General features: G+C 41.9%; 1 protein-coding gene across 1 annotated transcript in view; it reads left to right on the top strand.

Annotated features, from left to right (window-relative positions):
- Window positions 1-2,849: 2,849 nt before the first annotated feature.
- Window positions 2,850-19,491, top strand: part of LOC121864697 — a gene marked incomplete in the record, with an annotated part of 87,547 nt that continues 70,905 nt past the window's right edge. Inside the window, 1 exon segment of the mRNA XM_042363855.1 lies at window positions 2,850-5,642. Coding sequence (XP_042219789.1) covers window positions 3,213-5,642 — 2,430 coding nt within the window.

The raw sequence follows: 19,491 nt of genomic DNA on the forward strand, positions 1-19,491 counted from the left end.
GAACCAATCACCTTTAGAGGTTAAGTTACTCTCCTGTATTCCCTCGTCTAATTCATTCCTATATCGTGTAATGCAATTCACTTTAGCAGATGAGGGGATAGAGAGAGGGAGAGGGCAGAGAGGGAGGGAGAGGTAGGAGGGAGGGAGGGAGGAAGGGGAGGGAGAGGGAGGGAGGGAGGGAGGGAGGAGAGAATCCTACACAGGTAAACTTCAATATTAATAAAAAAAAATCGTCTCCATGGCAACTTGATCGGTAATGGATACCTTAGTGTTACCTCAGCTTATTAATGGCGTGTTAAGCTTTGCCTCGGCTTAATGAAGGTATGTCAGCTTCACCTCAGCTTAATAGATTCCCCAGCGTCATCTCAGCTTAATAGATTCCCCAGCCTTACCTCAACCTAATCGATACGTCAGCGTCACCTCAGCTTAATGAAGGTATCCCAGCGTCACCTCAGCTTACTAAAGGTATCCCAGCGTCACCTCAGCTTAATAGATTCCCCAGCGTCACCTCAGCTTAATAGATTCCCCAGCCTCACCTCAACCTAATCGATACGTCAGCGTCACCTCAGCTTAATGAAGGTATCCCAGCGTCACCTCAGCTTAATAGATACGTCAGCGTCACCTCAGCTTAATGAAGGTACCACAGCGTCACCCACCTTAATAGATACCCCAGCGTCACCTCAGCTTAATAGATACCCCAGCGTCACCTCAGCTTAATAGATACCCCAGCGTCACCTCAGCTTAATAAAGGTATCCCAGCGTCACCTCAGCTTAATAGATACCACAGCGTCAACTCAGCTTAATAAAGGTACCCCAGTATCACCTCAGCTTACGTCTGTGTGTGACACTTAAACAGGCAAAAGGTGCTGTGTGTTTATTGACGTTGTATTGTATAAACACAAGACCTTAAAATACAATACAAGAATAAAATACAATATATATTACTAGGATAAAATACAATATCAATAAATACAGCACAATACGCAGAATACAATAAGAATTTATGACATTACTATATTAAAATCCAATAAAAAAATACAATATATGAACAATACAATACCCTGCAAAAAATACGATACATATAATAAAAAATAACAATACAGTACAATACAATAAAATACAAACCAGGATTGGGGTGTGCAGAACACCAGTACACGTAACAAGTGTGTGTGTGTGTGTGTGTGTGTTGAGTGTGTGTGTGTGTGTGTTGGTGTGTGTGTGTGTGTGTGTGTTGAGTGTGTGTGTGTGTGTGTGTGTGTGTTGAGTGTGTGTGTGTGTGTGTGTGTGTTTTGAGTGTGTGTGTGTGTGTGTGTGTGTTGAGTGTGTGTGTGTGTGTGTGTGTGTGTGTGTGTGTGTGTGTGTGTGTGTGTGTTTTGAGTGTGTGTGTGTGTGTGTGTGTGTTGGTGAGTGTGTGTGTTTTGAGGTGTGTGTGTGTGTGTGTGTGTGTGTGTGTGTGTGTGTGTGTGTGTGAGTGTGTGTGTGTGTGTGTGTGTGTGTGTTGAGTGTGTGTGTGTGTGTGTGTGTGTTGAGTGTGTGTGTGTGTGTGTGTGTGTGTGTGTGTTGAGTGTGTGTGTGTGTGTGTGTGTGTGTGTTGAGTGTGTGTGTGTGTGTGTGTGTGTGTTATTGGTGTGTGTGTGTGTGTGTTGAGTGTGTGTGTGTGTGTGTGTGTGTGTGTTGAGTGTGTGTGTGTGTGTGTGTGTGTGTTAGTGTGTGTGTGTGTGTTGAGTGTGTGTGTGTGTGTGTGTGGAGGAGGGATTGTCAAGGGGAATAGAAGAACGGAGGGAGGGAGGAGAACGAGATGGAGGGATGGAACGGAGAGGAGGGATGGAACGAAGAGGGGCGAGGGAGGAAGGAGGGAGAGGGGGAACGATGAGGAGCGAGGAGGAGGGAGGGATGGAGGGAGGGAAGGATGGATGGAGGGGAGGAGGGAGGGAGGAAAGGAGGGAGGAAAGAGGAGGGAGGAGGGAGAGGGAGGGAGGGAGAGGAAGGAAGGAGGAGCGTGAACATGGTGGTGCAGGCTGAAAGCAGTCAGTAGCCAGTCTGGTGTGTGGCCACGAGGAGGTGTGTTGCGCGCTTCTAGTACGGTCCTCACTGATTCTCTCACCTGCCTCCTGGACCCCAACCCACACCCTACCTCCTCGACCCTCAACCCACACCCCTGCCTCCTGGACCTCCAACCCACACCCTGCCTCCTCGACCCCAACCCACACCCTGCCTCCTGGACCCCAACCCCACCCTGCCTCCTGGACCTCACAACCCACACCCTGCCTCCTCGACCTCAACCCACACCCTACCTCCTCAACCCACACCCTGCCTCCTGGACCCTCAACCCACACCCTGCCTCCTAGACCCTCAACCCACACCCTACCTCCTCAACCCACACCCTGCCTCCTGGACCCCCAACCCACACCCTACCTCCTCAACCCACACCCTGCCTCCTGGATTCCCCTACCTGACCTAGATATCCCCCGTCCTGTCACCTTGCATCTCACCTGTTCATTCAACATTTACCTGGAGCGTTAATATGTCACCTGGATTCGCCATTTGACCAGTCACCTGAGACTCTCACCTGCCCACTTGACAGTCTCCTCGAACGTGTACCAGCTCGTCTACCTGTCCCGACGTTCAATTGAATACTCACCAGGAACGTTTAACCCCACACCTTCAGCGGGTCACTCACACCGCTCTGGACACCTAACCGCTTGTGGTCCGATATTGGCTTTGACTTAAATACGTGTACTGTCGCCGCTTCATAAACTTAACGATTGCAGTTGCGAATTGTCCATCACTTGTTTCACTTTATATATGTATTGTTACAGCGTTTTTATTTCATTACAGTCAAGCTTAAGATGAAGCGTAATCAGGATATCGTTCGCTTTAGTGTAAGTTCGAGATATATAATTTAGAACAGTTAGACAGAATACAACAACTAATAATGTGTTTTTGTACAGAGAGACTACGGGTAACATGCCTCCACTAACAGTCATCTTCCACTATCTCAACCTGGATAAACAAACTCCCGCAAGGTGCAGCAGATACCTTAGAATAAACTCCGGTAGTGACGCGCGCCTTGGACGATAGTGAAGCCGTCTCCCAGGTGTGTCAGGTGGAGGTACAACAGTCGACGAATTCCTCTTCCTGGTCGTCACTGAGGACACAAGTGGCCATGGCTGGTCGGTCTGCCTCTCCTTACAGTCGCCTGAGTTACTAAGATGATGATCTTTATCGTGCTGGTGCTTCCCTCATCCGGTCTCCCCTCATCTTCGATTCTCTCATACGTGTTCCTCTCCTGCGTGCTTCTCCTGCCGGGGATCTTGGGCGCTGGTCACCCTATTGATTCCTCGAGATTCATGATTCCCCCCAGCAGAAGGTCACATGGGTTCCCTTACAAGTCCGTGGGTGATTCTGACGTCCGCCAGGGGGCCACCTACAACTATATGTTCGCCAGAAAGCCACCACAACACCCACTCTCTCTGACGCCCACAACATACTCTCCCGACGCGCCCAAACCTAAGGCTCCCACGCCCACGACGCTGACGAGTCCCTACAAGCGTCTCCGCCACACCAACAGCAGCTTAAGAACAGCGGGTGAGGTCAGAATTATACGTCAAGAACGTCACCGAAAATCAAGAGTCCGCGGCGAGTTGTTTCTCCCTGAAGCTTCACTGAATCTCTCCAGGTACTCGAGATTTGCTGTTTATTCGGAATATTCAGAAGTTCCCGCTGTTCTGGATTCCTCGAGTGTCAGGTCCCACTCGCTGAAGTCTGTGAGCGGTCCTGATAAGCCGTCCGTCACCAGTATAAGAGATGCCTCTGAATCACCTCTCTGGGGGGACAGATCAGCCGACAGCAATAGTAGACTCGGTAAAGTTGTGACGACGGAGAGGACGGGCAGTGACCTCGCCTCGCCTGAAGAACACCCGACAAAGAGCAGAGGCAGCGAAGTACAGCTCAACAAAGAGAATTCTGAAAAATACCTCTCAGAACCGAACAGAAATATACGGGGCTTGGACAGCGATGGCAGAGAGCACTTAACACCCCAACTAAGGAGCGGTGAAGAGGTGAATTTTGATTTACTTAACCAAAAGAATTTACATGACAGTGAAATAACGGTAGCGATTAGACACGGCATTGTGAATTCCCTAAAACGTAATAATGTTAGGGTAGCTGAGAGTAGTGACAAACAGAGTGAGAGAACAGTAGACAATGGTGATTTTATCTCCTCTGTCGGTAGAACACACAAGCACATTGATAAGAAAGCAAAAGGTGAAGTTAACTCAGACGTGACGAGAAAAAGTAAAAGTCACAACTCCTTCTCGGAAACTCGTGATGATAAAGTCGACAGTGAGGTCTTAATGAACACAGTGTTGACCAGGGTACCGGAGGAGGACAGTTCCAGTGGTGAGAGTCAGGACACACACAAACCTCCTCACGTGAGAGGAAAGGAACACGACAGGCGTTCAATAAATGGACCGCCTGAGACAAGGAAGGTGATGTCTGTGTCTGGTAATTCCTACGAGAGAGAGAGAGAAAGAGGCGAAAACGAGGAAGTTATTACATATATGGATAGAGAGGAAGAAATAAGCAAAAAAAAGATGACAAGAGAAACAAAAACAGAAGAGAACAATGAACATCAAAACGAGAAGAGGTTCGTGAACGCCATCGTCGCGGGCACCATAGAGAACAGTACAACTCTACAACTCCCCATTTGGGTTTCAACTTATCTCCCCAATTCCGGGTTTAGGGATTTCCACGTCTCTCCATTTAACCCTGATCAGGGGTTCGACAGCCTAGAACAAGCCAATGTGGACCCCTTACGACGTTATCAGGCAGGTGCTAATCCCACAGTCCACACAGGTGAGGTCGGTATTGACATAACCAATTGGCTAGAAGGTCAAGTCGTGTCACCGCCCCTCGTCCAGTCTATGACTGACGCTGACGCCACACTCCTTGACACCCGCGGGGAATTACACACAAGGCGGAGGTCCCCAACACCAACTACTGACGTGAGAAAGAACGAAGGTGAGGCAGTAGAGGAGGAGAATAACAATGGTATAAATGACGAAGAAAGAAGATCAATACCGACATGGGAGAAGGCTACCCCCGTCGACGAACACACAGAGATAATTGTTGAGAACCTGGAGGCTGACTCTCATATGGACATCAATAAGGAACAAATAGTGAGTAACGACGCCCAACTGACGAGACACAACAGACTACATTACATATATAAGAAGAACAAGATAGAGAGAACTGCTGATTTACTGAAAATAAAAACACAGAAAGATGACAATAATATGAATAATGCAAGACGCGGTGAGTCACAAGAGCCAGCGACAGACGTGCAGAATATTCCACCTGAGCATCACCCCATGATCCTGCACGAGGAGCCCCACGAAGGTGCTGTTGAGGACCCGGGGAGCAAGCACAGTAAAGGTACAATCCCCAGCGTCAACAGAAGCACCAACAGGAGGAAGAGTCAGGCGTCCTCCGTGCCGTTACTAGACACGGAGGGATCGGTGAGGATCCCCTGCTACGTCATCATCTTCCTGCTGGGGGTGATTGGCAACACCCTCGTCATCGTCACACTCCTGCAGAACCGCAAGATGAGGACCATCACCAACGTCTTCCTCCTCAACCTGGTAAGTACACCTATTTGTATCCCTCGGTGTGTGGGAGAGGAAGATGGTTCAGACAGTGTGGATACAGCACACGGTATACTAAACTCTTGGTAAACAAAGGCGGCAATGTGGCAGGTCAAATACGCGTTCACTTTCACTTCCTCAAATAGAGTTAGATACATCGGGCCCGAACCAGAGAACAGGAGGCGAGTGCTGTAACCACTTGACCTCCGCACCTTAAGTGATAAGAAGAAATAACAGCTGTAACCTCACACTATATATAGATACTGGTACCATTAACGTCCTCCTTAATCTAGTAAACAGCCAACAACCCTTAACATTAGACAGCATGTGTATGCGTTCACTTGAAGTCGAACACGCAGTATGTTCCCGGTCTCCGTTTACTCCCGAAGGACCAATCGCCAAGAGACAGAGAAATTGCACCTGTCAATATTTCGAACACAAGAATTATCATATAAACAGAAAAATATTTAAATATTTAAATAAATAATTATAGAGAGAGAGAGAGAGAGAGAGAGAGAGAGAGAGAGAGAGTTTTGTCAATAGATCCTCTTTTACAGGTTCCCAAAATAACTACAAAATCCTGACTGTTATGGGATTAAAGAGACCACGGGGGTTTGGGAGGAGGGGGGGGGGATAACACCCCTGGCAACCAATAACCCCTTATCTAAGAGTACTCCATAACCCTTAACGTCAAAACAAACCCTTAAATCACCTTAAGATAAGTCCAGGTCCCATTATCCAACCCTAAAAAGAAAAAAAACCTTAGCATAATTATAATACTTTTTAGGTACATGACCGGTGATCAAACCTCAAAGACCCTTAATTAGTCCATCAAAAAAGACCTAATACCCTATACGTCCATTAAACGTCAACAGAACGTTTTTGTGTAAAGACTCCGGATTTTTACGTCGTTTTTGTGAGAGTAAACATGGAACGAGGATAAAGTACGAGCAATTAACATTTAACAGTGCTCTCTCTCTCTCTCTCTCTCTCTCTCTCTCTCTCTCTCTCTCAAATCAAATGAGACTCTAATTTAGTGACTGGTACTGAATGTTTATCTACATTACACCTGGTTTAAGGAAAGGGTTACAATCACGCGTTATGAATCACACCTGCCTGTTATTATGGTCATTGAACGGGAAAATGTAGATCGTGTTCGTTCCTTTTTATTTGGTTTTACACCTCTCGTACATCGTCTTGTTCTACATACACTCGTAAGATGACCAAAAAAACACGAGTTATATTAAAAAAACAACTGAATAACTGCCCAAAGTAAATAAAAAAATTAATAAATATCTTCATTATTCACTGTAATTTAATTCAGTGGTTAAGCTTCCTGTGTTTTAAATATCCGGCATGGAAGTTGGATTAACAAGACCTGAATTACGGTAAATAGTCAATAAGAATACACGTGTCATTAGCCAATACGACCATAAAAAAAAAGTTTATAATATTCGTTTTAAGACCATTATTATCATCTGCATATTTTTTTTTCACAGGAGGAGAGACTGTTTATTATACCTGCCTAATTAATAACTCTCAATCATCCTAGGAATCTCAATTTACCTGTATGTTTCTTTTGATACCGTGTGATCTCCCTGGAAAAAAAAGTTTACTTATATTAATCTATTGTCTTCCGTGTTTGTTTTTTTCTTCTAGTGTTTACAGCAAACTAATTTAGTCCAGAGGTTATGTTTAATGTCTTTTGTTTGCCACTAGGATTAAAAATTTAGAGACGCCAAGAAAAAAAAGGACTTTGTGTTTAATAATGTGTGTGTGTGTGTTCATTATACAGGTCTTGATGAGGCTGTAGCCAGGGGTCGTGTGAACAAGGAAACCTGATGAAGAGCTAATTGGTTTAATTGACAGACAGACAGACAGAGACAGACAGATAGAGTCCCAATGGAGAAATAGGTCATGCCAAACCGAAAGACAAAAGCGAAACACGAAAAAAAAATAACTGTTGCCGCAATGTTCTGCTGTTTCCGGTTTATTTACACTCGTCGTTTTGGAGCACAAAACAAAAGAGTAAAGACTACAAAATAAAATAAATATATATGTATATACATCAAATAGGATAAAAACAACAGGAGGAATATAACAAGGGCTCGTTTTTTGTTTGGCGTATGTTTAAGCCTGGAAACGGGGAGGGAAGGGGAGAGGGGGAAGCTTACATGTTGTGTTGTGGTCCGTTGCATGGTGTTGTGTTTCCATCAGCAATTATCGAATTTAGCGGTGTAAGTGATCGTGTTCTTCCTTTCCGGTTCAATATGAGGGAATATATAAGGTGGTCGAAAAAAAGAAGACCAGGATTTTAATAAATAACCAATTGTAAATGTTGGGAAAGAGTTTAATTCATGGAGGCTAGTAAAAGGTCGTTGTTTATTTTCAGCGACTGGCTCACTGGTTCTATTTCAGATGACAATAAGTGTGTCTTCCTCGGCTCATCTCTCAGTTAGTCTTTTGTCCCTCGGTGAAGAAAGGTGGCGCACACCAGACCTATCGCTTATTAATTGCCATCACCGTGTCGTCGTCATAGCAACTGCTCGTAGAGTCCTTTAGGAAGATGCCTCACTGTTAATGCCAGATAATCTTGCTGTTTATTTCCCCAAAGACGGAAAGCAATGATCAAAGCTGTGTGGGCGTAAGGCTACAGTCCGGCTAAAAGCAAACCCAAGTATCGAGTTGTTTTTCAAGGACACTTTCAACCCAATTAAAAGATATAATGTAATCAAAATGTTTTTTCTTTATCACGAGACGATTAAGCACCTCAGCTTATTCTTGTAATATTATGGGCCTTCCACAGATGCCTACGTCCACAAGACACACAGGCTGGCACTCTTGTGGGTCCTGTCACACGTAATTATTGCACAATAAGTTATGCTTGCCATCCTTTCTTCAGGCAAACACTCCGCCGTGTCAGGTGCCATGGAAATAACTCGGCACCAAGGTTAAGGTGACCATTTGCAAGATATTAAAATTATTGAACATTTTGAGAAAACGTTTCTAGTGGGGAATTAGGCTGTTGGCTGTCTGTATTGACAATGGATTTTGTCGAAATACTTTCATCAGTTAAATCTAGATGTGTGTTGGATGTGGAAATTAACAGAAGTGTGTGAGTGGGGGGTGACAAAGACAGGGCAGACAGCTGTTCATTAGTTAATTGCTAAATCCTTGTAATGCTACGAGTGTCGGCCTCCCGTGGCAAATAGCTTGGATAGGAATATAAGATATAATTAAATATTATACATCTGCATCATAAAATAATTTACATTAAATTAACTCTCCCCATCAAATTTCCAAAACTTATATCGTAATCATTAAACTGAATTCCTCCAATCCCTGAACAGGTAAATGATATATACAGTATGTACCTTTACTTCTCACCAAGACAGAATATGAAGGAGGCCATTGATAAAATATTCAGAGTATTATAGTAATGTCATGTCATCCATTAAAGATAATTATTTAACACTAAACTTCATTCGCAAATTAAAAAATAAATATTAACGACCGTAAATGATATAATGGTGGCAGCGGTGGAATGGTAGTGGATGAGCTGTGGCGCAAACTATCTCATAAAACTGAACTGAGGCAATATATAACACTACAAGCATGACATTACTGCATTTCACCTGATGATTAAAGACCCTTATGTTACCTGAGGGAGGTTAGGTTAGGTTAGGTTTAGGTTAAGTTAAAAACGATAGTTATCTTATGTTAGTTAGCATTAGTATTTAATCATTAGGCGAAAAAAAATGGGACCTAATTTTCACGTGATCCCAAAACCTTCCTACCAGCCCACCTCCCTCCCTCCCTACCCCACACACAAGGTTTCCAAAAAAAAAAAAAAAATCTCACTACTACTTTAAAAAAACGAGTTAAAAATCCACAATCTAAATTTAAAACTCCTGACATAAATACCATCTGCAACTCATTAATCATTCCAACTAGTAACATCTTCCGATACGTGGAATATATTATCTCTATGCTAGGTTAAAATATTTGTCCTCGATATATTTCAATCACGAGATAATATACCAAATGGGTTGTGTGATGTTAATATGGTTTAGTTTGTTTCTTGGTGGGGGAAATGTGTTCAGTGGAGGAGGTGAGAGAGGATAATTTGTCTCCAGGAGCTGATCTTGTTGACCAACCAGACTGTGGATAGACTTATGTATGATGAGAGAGAGCACACACACACACACACACACACACACACACACACACACACACACACACACACACACACACACACACACACACACACACACACACACACACACACACCTCAATGAATGTAAATTATTATTATTATTATTATTATTATTATTATTATTATTATTATTATTATTATTATTATTATTATTACTATTATTTCAAATATATAAAAGATTGTCTGCTAAATCGGTAAATCATAAAGTAATGTCAGTAAAAAAAAACATTAAATCAAAATCTACCACAAAGTAGCCAGGACAAGACCTTAAAATAATCCTTGTGTCACTTTTAAACAATATACATAGACTAAGCAGATGTATGAACAATATACATAGACTAAGCAGATGTATGAACAGTATACATACATAAGACAGGTATACAAACAATGTACAACCATCATTATGTTAACCAATATATATTTTTAAATGAAGATATCTGAGCATGGTGTTAACTTTGTAAATACTTGTATGGGTATATATGTACAAGATGGTGGTATATAGAGACAGACAGATAGACAGATAGAAGAGGGAAAGAGGAAGAGGGAAAGAGGAAGAGGAAGAGGGGAAGAGGAAGAGGGAAAGAGGAAGAGGGGAAGAGGAAGAGGGGAAGAGGAAGAGGGAAAGAGGTGACAGTAGCCATAAATAATATACAAGCAGCTTAATTTCAGCCCCTAGATCGATGCATGTCACCCACGACACACAGAGTATACCAAAAACACAGGTTAAAGGGGAAGGATGATCATTAATTACTTGTTCTTGTAATATTAAAGGTCACAGGTGTGTTTTGATACTAAGAGAGACAGACATACAAGTGGAAGTGTTCTAAAAATGTTCTAAATGTTCTAAACGTGTTCTAATAGTGTTCTAATAGTGTTCTAAGTGTTCTAAAAAATATTCCAAGCGTGTTCTAAATGTTCTAAACGTGTTCTAATAGTTTTCTAAAAATGTTCTAACGTGTTCTAAAAATGTTCTAAGCGTGTTTTAAATGCTCTAATAGTGTTCTACAGGTGGTCTAGTGTTCTAAAAGTTTTCTAAATGTTCTAAATTTCAAAATGGCCGACAGAACTACAGGTGACGATAGAAGTATTCTTTAAATTATGGCTGAAAACCCGAGTCAGTGAGAGCGCCAAGGCAGCAACAACAACATGGCCGCGTTTACAATTCAGAGAGTCGACTATTTTTTTAACTTTGTCGGTTTGTCCCAACAATTTTCTCTGCCAGAGTTTAACCACGCATCTAAATGGTGTGTGGAGCCTCTCAGAAACCTTCACATAATGGCCACACATACTAATGAAGACTCTCTCTCTCTCTCTCTCTCTCTCTCTCTCTCTCTCTCTCTCATGTTCTGCAACCCACGGCACTTAAAATACTCTCCACCGTAAAGAATTATGTCCGCGATTAAACCACTTTCATACCCCGGCCATACTGTGTACCCAACGTCCGTAAAGGAGCTATGTGCACAACAGACTCGGAATGTAAACACGAGGACTCTCTCTCTCTCTCTCCCTCTCTCTCTCTCTCTCTCGTCAATAAAAAAGAGAACACGTGTATATAGTTAAAAGACATACCGGCACAAAAAAGGAAAAATAAACTTCAGAAGTGATACACAGACACGAAGCATAACAAAAAATATATTTCCTTTGGTTCAATATTAGATTTTTTTTCAAGCGCCCGAGATACGTTTGATTGATCTGGAAGAGGAAAAACAATGAGGAAAATTTTGTAAGCTGATGAAAGTAAATATTTATTTATTTTATGCTCATGGAACTTTATATTTTATTTTCGCTATATTTTTTCGTCTGTCAATATGTTTTTATTTCATCTGTGTTCTCTTATTTCTTTTAATTGGAAATATATTTATTTTGTTAGGATACATTTCATTTATATTAAGTTACATTTATTTTAGGCTAAGATGAATTGGTCTTGTTTATATTTCGCTTAATTGTTGTTTTTTTTAATTTGATCTAAGTTTTTTTGGTAATCAATTAAAAAATTACTTTGTACTCAATTTATTAAATAGGTACATGGTTATATTATATATTACTAACGCATTTTATTATCAATTGAATTTTTCGTTTAATTGCTCTGTATATATATATTTTTTCTACATATTAATTTATATATTTTTTCACATATTAATTTATATAACTCTTGTGTAGTTATATGCGACATACGCCTCCAGTGCTCTCAACATAATCACTCGCAAGTCTACATCACACAACATCAACATTAACTATCCACGCTTCGCAAAATATGTGGAAAATACCCAGAGGAACCCAGACAACCAGCCAAGGGAACGCCACAAGGAGACCCAGTCGCCATGGCAGTGTATGTCTTCGGCCTGTCCGTGCTCCAACATACACCGGCTTATGAGACAACCAAGATCAAACACGTAGCATACGATGATGACCTCACAGAGTAGGGAAAGTGGAGGACGTTAACAAAGTGGTGGGGGACCTGGTAACATCATGTAGTCCACAAATATGGTACCACACAGACGCCAGCAAATCCTTCCTGACTGTAAGGCCAGAATAATACGACCGGGCTATAGAGATCTGCATTGGAAGTAGGTTATAATTACAAGGAAAGGCCAAAGTCACCCAATGTGGTAACCGGCACATAAAAGGAAAAGTAAACAAGAGGGTAAAAGAAATCATCCAAGCTCTGACGAAAAAAAATAAACTGAGCCACACACAGCAAATGCAGCATTCACCCACAGAGTCAAATATTGCTGGAACTTCCTGATGCTTTTTATTCCTGACATCAGCTATTTCAACACTAGTGAAAACCACTACCTTACCATAGCAGAGGTCATATGAAACTTCCTTGCTCCTTACATTACCACAGAGACAAGGCGGAATGTGAATCACTAACCTAGAGAAGCTTGCAGCCACTGAGCATCAGAACTGTGTCAAGCTCCCGGCAAACCTCACTGAGCACATAGTAGCTCAAAATGACGCAAGTGAGGTAGACGAACTACACAAAAATCGACGTTTCATTATAACAGAACGGCAGTACACCTAAAGCGAAAAACTTTAACTAACACACCAACTGTCAGAGAACTAGAACAGGAAAGTTGAGGTAGCACAGGAGGTGGGCGCTTCGAACTGGCTAACAAGGTTACCAGTAAGAGCAATGGGTTTCAGTCTTAACAAACAAGAATTCACAGATGCTATTGCTCTAAGGCTTGGTTGGTCAGTAGAAGGCATGTCTGCCCAGTACATGTGTGGAGCATCCTGCAACATAACCACGCCATGGTGTGCAACAGGCATGACGAGGTAAGGGACATCACAGCAAATATGTTGAAGGTGATATGCCGAGACGTCACTGTAAACCGACCCTCCACCCATTAGACGGCGAGTGCTTCATTCACAGAGCTGCCACACAATCAACAAAGCCTGTGTGGACGTCAGCGCTAGAGGATTCTAGACGAGGGGACAGCAAACCTTCTTTGACATGAGAATCTTTGATCCTCTTGCTGCATGTCACCATGACCTCTCTCTGTCGTGGCTACACACAGGATGAATGAGAATGATAAGAACAGAAAGTACACAGAGAGAATCCAGAACGTTGGACCAAGGCAGCTTCACTCCTCTGGTGTTGATAACATCAGGCGGGATGAGACCTAGAGCAAAGTGCTTCTACACTAGACTGGTTGAGGTGTTACCAGAATAGAAACAGCGATCCAGAAGTTATATACGTCATGGCCAGGTGTTGCCTGTCATCCATGCTCAAGTCTGCTCTGCTATTTCTTCAGGGGAACAAGATCATTGTCCCCTAAACCAACAATAATAACTGACATACACTATGAGGCAACAGTCACAGAATGATGCATAGATCTGCACCTTAACTAACTCTGCTAGGTTAGATAATTTTATTATAGGATAGTGAGGTACTAAATTGTGTGGAGATGGTATGGCTATAAAGGGAGGGTGGATGGCCATAAAAGGTATTAATTTTATTAATAGTATTAGTTATTATTATTATTATTATTATTATTATTATTATTATTATTATTATCATTATTATTATTATCGTCATTGTTAATGTTAGTATAATTATCATAAGTTCACATCATGAAAAATATCTCGTAACTTATAATCATAAAAAAAAATGAAAAAATATCTCAAGTTCTCATCACAAAAGAAAAAAAAGTAGAAAAATACAAAAGGATGAAACACACACACACCGCCCAGTTACATCAAATGTCGTACATATTGATTAATTTCACAAGCACAGACACACACAAAACAGCCAATCAGATTAACCAGTACAGTACACACCCATCAGAGGCCTTGCTGGCACGTGTACTGTTGCGTTATATGTTGCAAATTATACTTAAATTTGCATGAAATAATTTGATGGGAGGTGTGTGTATGTGTGTGTGTGTGTGTATGTGTGTGTGTATGTGTGTGTGTGTGTGTGCGTGTGTGTGTGTGTGTGTGTGTGTGTAAGTGAGAGAGGAGAGCGATTAGTGCTCTCTATATTTAATCGTATATTCTAATTAGCAAATTAATTACCTGAATAGTTAAGTATCAAACCACCTGAGAATAAAACATGCTAAGTGATCATTAAGTTATGCCAGCTCGTTTACATTTATTGAGGGTTACGTGCAAGATGGCAGGAGGAGAGGGAGGGAGGGAAGAGGCGAGAGGGGAGAGGGAGGGAAGGAAGGGAGGGAAGGAAGAGACTAGAGAGAGGGAAGGAAGGTAGAGACTAGAGGGAGGGAAGGAGGGAGGGAAGAGACTAGAGGGAGGGGAGGAGGGAAGGAAGAGACTAGAGGGAGAGAGGAAAGAGACGACAAGGAGAGGAAAGAAGGAGAGAAGGAAGGAGGGAGGGAGGGAAGAGAAAGGAAGGTGGGAGGAAAGAGACGAGACAGAAGGGCAAGAGGGAAGAAGGAAGAAAAAGAAGGACACGGTGTAATTCCAGACACAAATATCAACATAACAGTAACACTCACAGAGTCCGGACTGTCACGAAGCAGGCTCTCTCTCTCTCTCTCTCTCTCTCATCAAAGGTGGCGGAGAGGTGATGCTATCCAATTTCGACTAAAGGATCAGTAATCACGTTTAATGACTACGGAGAGAGAGAGAGAGAGAGATACACACACACACACACACACGAGACATCAGCATCATCTCTCAGTCTCGTCTCCAGCATCTCATCTGCATCTTGTTAAAAGAATCTACCATAATTGTTATTGTCATATTTTTTTCTTCTAAATTCCCTTCCGTTTGTAATTATGTAATTCATCTTTCATCAGTTACCAATTGGCTTTCTAAATCTCTCGAGTATGATGACTGAACTTCACAATACTATGGTTTAGCCCAGTAAGATACCTTGAGTAAGATATATTAACCCATATACATTCATATAAACTGATTAAAAGTTAAATAGGTATTATTATTAAGATGACATGTGAAGACTGTGTAGCTGCATCTACCCGGGCGGGAGAGATGAGTCAGGAAGATATTTACTTTAACCCTTAACAATTATCACTCACAGTACACTGCCGGCGGGGGAGTGAAGTACATCTATATTACATTACATTATATTATTATATCTATACCGGTCATCCTAATTCTGTTGGTTGTAGCACTTTTTCACACCTCAGTGACCCTGAGTTTCTACTGTTCCTTAATCAGTATCAATGTTCCCATGATGCTAGTGTCATTCCCTTAGATGTGCTAGACCGTATGTGTTACACCCCCTTCACCCATGGTGTCGACACAATACTCCCTCATATCGATCCTGATGCCTTTCTACACAACTCACTGGGTTACACCAACCCAAACTGTTACTATTACTTTCCTGACTCCCCCGAGTTTAGTTCTAGTCTCCTACTACCTCATTCCTTCTCCTTCATTAGCCATAACATCAGCAGTATTCCCCTTCATCTAGATACCTTTTAATATCAGTGTTTATCTTCTATTGCCCACAAATTTGATGTACTTGGATGCTGTGAGACCAAACTCACTAACGATATTGACCATTTGTATAACATTCCTAATTATAATAGACACTGTGTCATCACGTCACGACACAGTGGTGGTGTTGCCCTATATGTTGATATCAAGCATACCACTTCTGTATGAGATGATTTAAAGGTTCAAGAGGAGTTCATGGAGAGTGTTTTCATTGAATTACGTAACGACACACGAAATATCCTAGTAGGGATAATCTACAGAAGACCCCACACAAATGTAAGGAATTTTCTTGATAAATTTTCGGAGCTTATCACTATCATAAGTTTAGAGAGGAAACATTGCTACATCACAGGAGATTTCAACCTTGATCTATTAAAATCAGAAACCGACACCTCAGTATTAGACCTTCTTGCTACCTGAAATTCTAAACTCTTCTTCAACACTGCAGGAGTGGTCAGGAAAATGGCAAATGAAATTCAACACCAGCAAGTGCAGCGTACTTAATATTGGAAGAACAATGCCTGTCAATGTATACAGCCTTAACAACATCAACCTAGAGAAGTCGACTTGTGAAAGAGACCTAGGGGTACTTGTAAGCCCGGACCTACGGCCTAGAAAACAGTGCGTTAACGTTCGAAATAAGGCAAACAGAGTATTGGGTTTTATATCTAGCAGTGTAAGTAACAAGAGTGCAGAGGTCTTATTGCAACTATATCTTGCGCTAATCAGGCCGCACCTCGATTATGCGGTTCAGTTCTGGTGCCCCTATTATAGAATGGATATCAATTCACTAGAGTCGGTGCAGCGAAGAATGACAAAAATGATTCCGTGACTTAGAAACCTTCCATTTCAAGATAGGTTGAAGAAACTAAACTTGTTCTTATGTTTGAAAGGGATTTGGTGGCCAAGGAGAGAGTTTGCGTCTTAGGAAACAATTTTACCTTTTTTGAATACGATTTATTAACCCTTAAAGTCATATATTAACCCCTTGAGTAAGATAATTTAACCCGACGAGTACGATAATTTAACCTCTTATGTACGATGATTTAACCCCTTGAGTACGATGGCTCGACCCCTTGAGAACGATGGCTTAACCCCTTGAGAACGATGGCTTAACCCCTTGAGAACGATGGCTTAACCCCTTGAGAACGATGACTTAACCCCTTGAGTACGATGACTTAACCCCTTGAGAACGATGACTTAACCCCTTGAGAACGATGACTTAACCCCTTGAGAACGATGACTTAACCCCTTGAGTGCGATGACTTAACCCCTTGAGAACGATGACTCGACCCCTTGAGTACGATGACTTAACCCCTTGAGTACGATGACTTAACCCCTTGAGAACGATGACTCGACCCCTTGAGAACGATGACTTAACCCCTTGAGAACGATGACTTAACCCCTTGAGAACGATGATTTAACCCCTTGAGTTAAATTGAGATAATAGGAAGGTCAGCTCAGGTCAAGTCAGGTCAAAACAAGTCAAATCCCACAATTTTTTTAAGAAGCATATCCATATCACCATTGTAGAACCATTGGAATTCGTGTACCATTGGATCCAGTCAGAACCCACCGCCCTCCCCCTCCCCTTAAGCACCTATCACCAGAACATATTTCGATCACAAACAACACTTATAATTCCTACGTTTAATTTCCTGGCCTCGTTATTTATACCCACAGAACACGATCATGGTTAATTTTCCTTAATGTAATGTTGATTAAACACAATAAACTACAATTTGTTATGATTTACTACATTAAACTCCACTTAACTGCTGTACATCAAGCTGGAGTACAGTACACTAACGTCCATTAAATTGTAATTATCCATCACAAATCTTTTTATTTTGTAATTCATCGAGACAAAAAAATCGCCTTTATTCTTAAACTACTTTTACAAATCCAGGTGAGTATGAGGTTTAATTAACATATAAAAGAAAGGCCAGATAAGCAATAAGACGAAAATAAAACTGTGTTAAGTGTATATTACTTATATCAATGTTAAGTAGTAATTATAAGTATATAGGATCATATACAAGACTATAGTATTAAATTCCTCTATGGTTAATATAGGAACATTTATCTCACCTATATCAACGCTATATATCACTGCGTCTCGCTGTGGTTTATATAATAAGATTCCAATTACATGAAGATTAGGAACCCCCGCTTATTTCGGCCCATAGTTAAACGTCCTAATGCTAACCTAACCTAATCTAATCTAACCTAACCTAACCTAACCTAACCTAACCTAATCTAATCCCCAAGAGATCGTCATTAACTCTCTAACCTTGATCTCGCGCCACAGGTGAATATATAGGTAAATGAGCTTCAGGTAATATTAAACCCCTCGTCAATATGCTGCACCGATGAACAAGACAGTGTGTGTGTGTGTGTGTGTGTGTGTGTGTGTGTGTGTGTGCGTGCGTGTGTGTGCGTGCGTGTGTGTGTGTGTGCGTGTGCGTGTGTGTGTGTGTGTGTGTGTGTGCGTCAACTCAAGCCTCCACCACCACCAGATTTCAACTAAAACATTTAATCTCTCAACATTTCACCATCAAAAAAACCCAAAAACATTCACAGCATATCAATCAAAACATGAATGCAAGTTAAAGCATTTCATTAGGAGCGTATTTAAAATTCCTTTATCATCACACTGAAGCTTCAAGCAATCATTTCAGAGTCCTACCGAGAACTCGTGTGTGTGCGTGTGTCTGTGTGTGTGTACCTTATCTGCCTCGGGTCTAATATGTGCATATTGAGCCCCAGTTAAGAGTTAAAAGTTTATTCTGCTTATTAACTTTCCACGTCAACATAACAGACATTCCTATCTCTGTCTCACACACACACACACACACACCTCCTGCCACCGGCAGCCCCCCGCCCACCTCGCACAGTCCGCCACTACAACAAAATTCAGCCCATAAGAGCCCGCACTGATAGATATAAGAACAGCACCATCCCATCTATTGTTAAAATAATAAACAACTCCTGATTTATGTCCCATCTATTGTTAAAATAATAAACAACTCCTGATTTATGTACTGTACAGCCCTGTAAATGTATTCAACGCATATCATTATGTCTAAATCAAATGTAAGTTTGTATATTTTCAGCCACCGGCTGCAACTCTATTAATAAACCGTTTATTATTATTATTATTATTATTATTATTATTATTATTATTATTATTATTATTATTGAGATATAGAGTGGGAGGATGTCTTGTATCTACCCCCTGTGTCACTGACCTCACAAGAGACCCTCTGCTCCACAGATCATAACAACGGGAGCAAATTTGTTACCTCCCTCTGTGCTCCCTCCCCCCCCCCTTACCTGAGAGAAGTGCAGTAAAAATGACATCATGGGTTGAGGTGTGGGGGGGAGGAGAGTGGGTAGGGATGTGGGGAAGAGGAAAGTGGGTAGGGATGTGGGGAGGAGGAAAGTGGGTAGGGATGTGGGGAGGAGGAAAGTGGGTAAGGATGAAGGGAGGAAAGGAGAAGGGATAAACGGGGGGGAGGTTACGTTTGAAGCATCTCCCCCCCCAACCCCCCTTAGGGATATGGGCCAAAAAGGGAGAAAAAAAGGCGAGTCAAGAGTGAAGGGGATGAAACCTCCCCTTTGGAATGAGTCACAAATTGGAATAATGAGGAGGGTATGGAGGGGGTATAGACTTGCAGCCCCCCCTCCTCACGTTGATTA

Source organism: Homarus americanus, unplaced genomic scaffold (assembly GCF_018991925.1).
Source record: "Homarus americanus isolate GMGI-L3 unplaced genomic scaffold, GMGI_Hamer_2.0 scaffold57965, whole genome shotgun sequence".
NCBI classification, from domain to species: Eukaryota; Metazoa; Arthropoda; class Malacostraca; order Decapoda; family Nephropidae; genus Homarus; species Homarus americanus.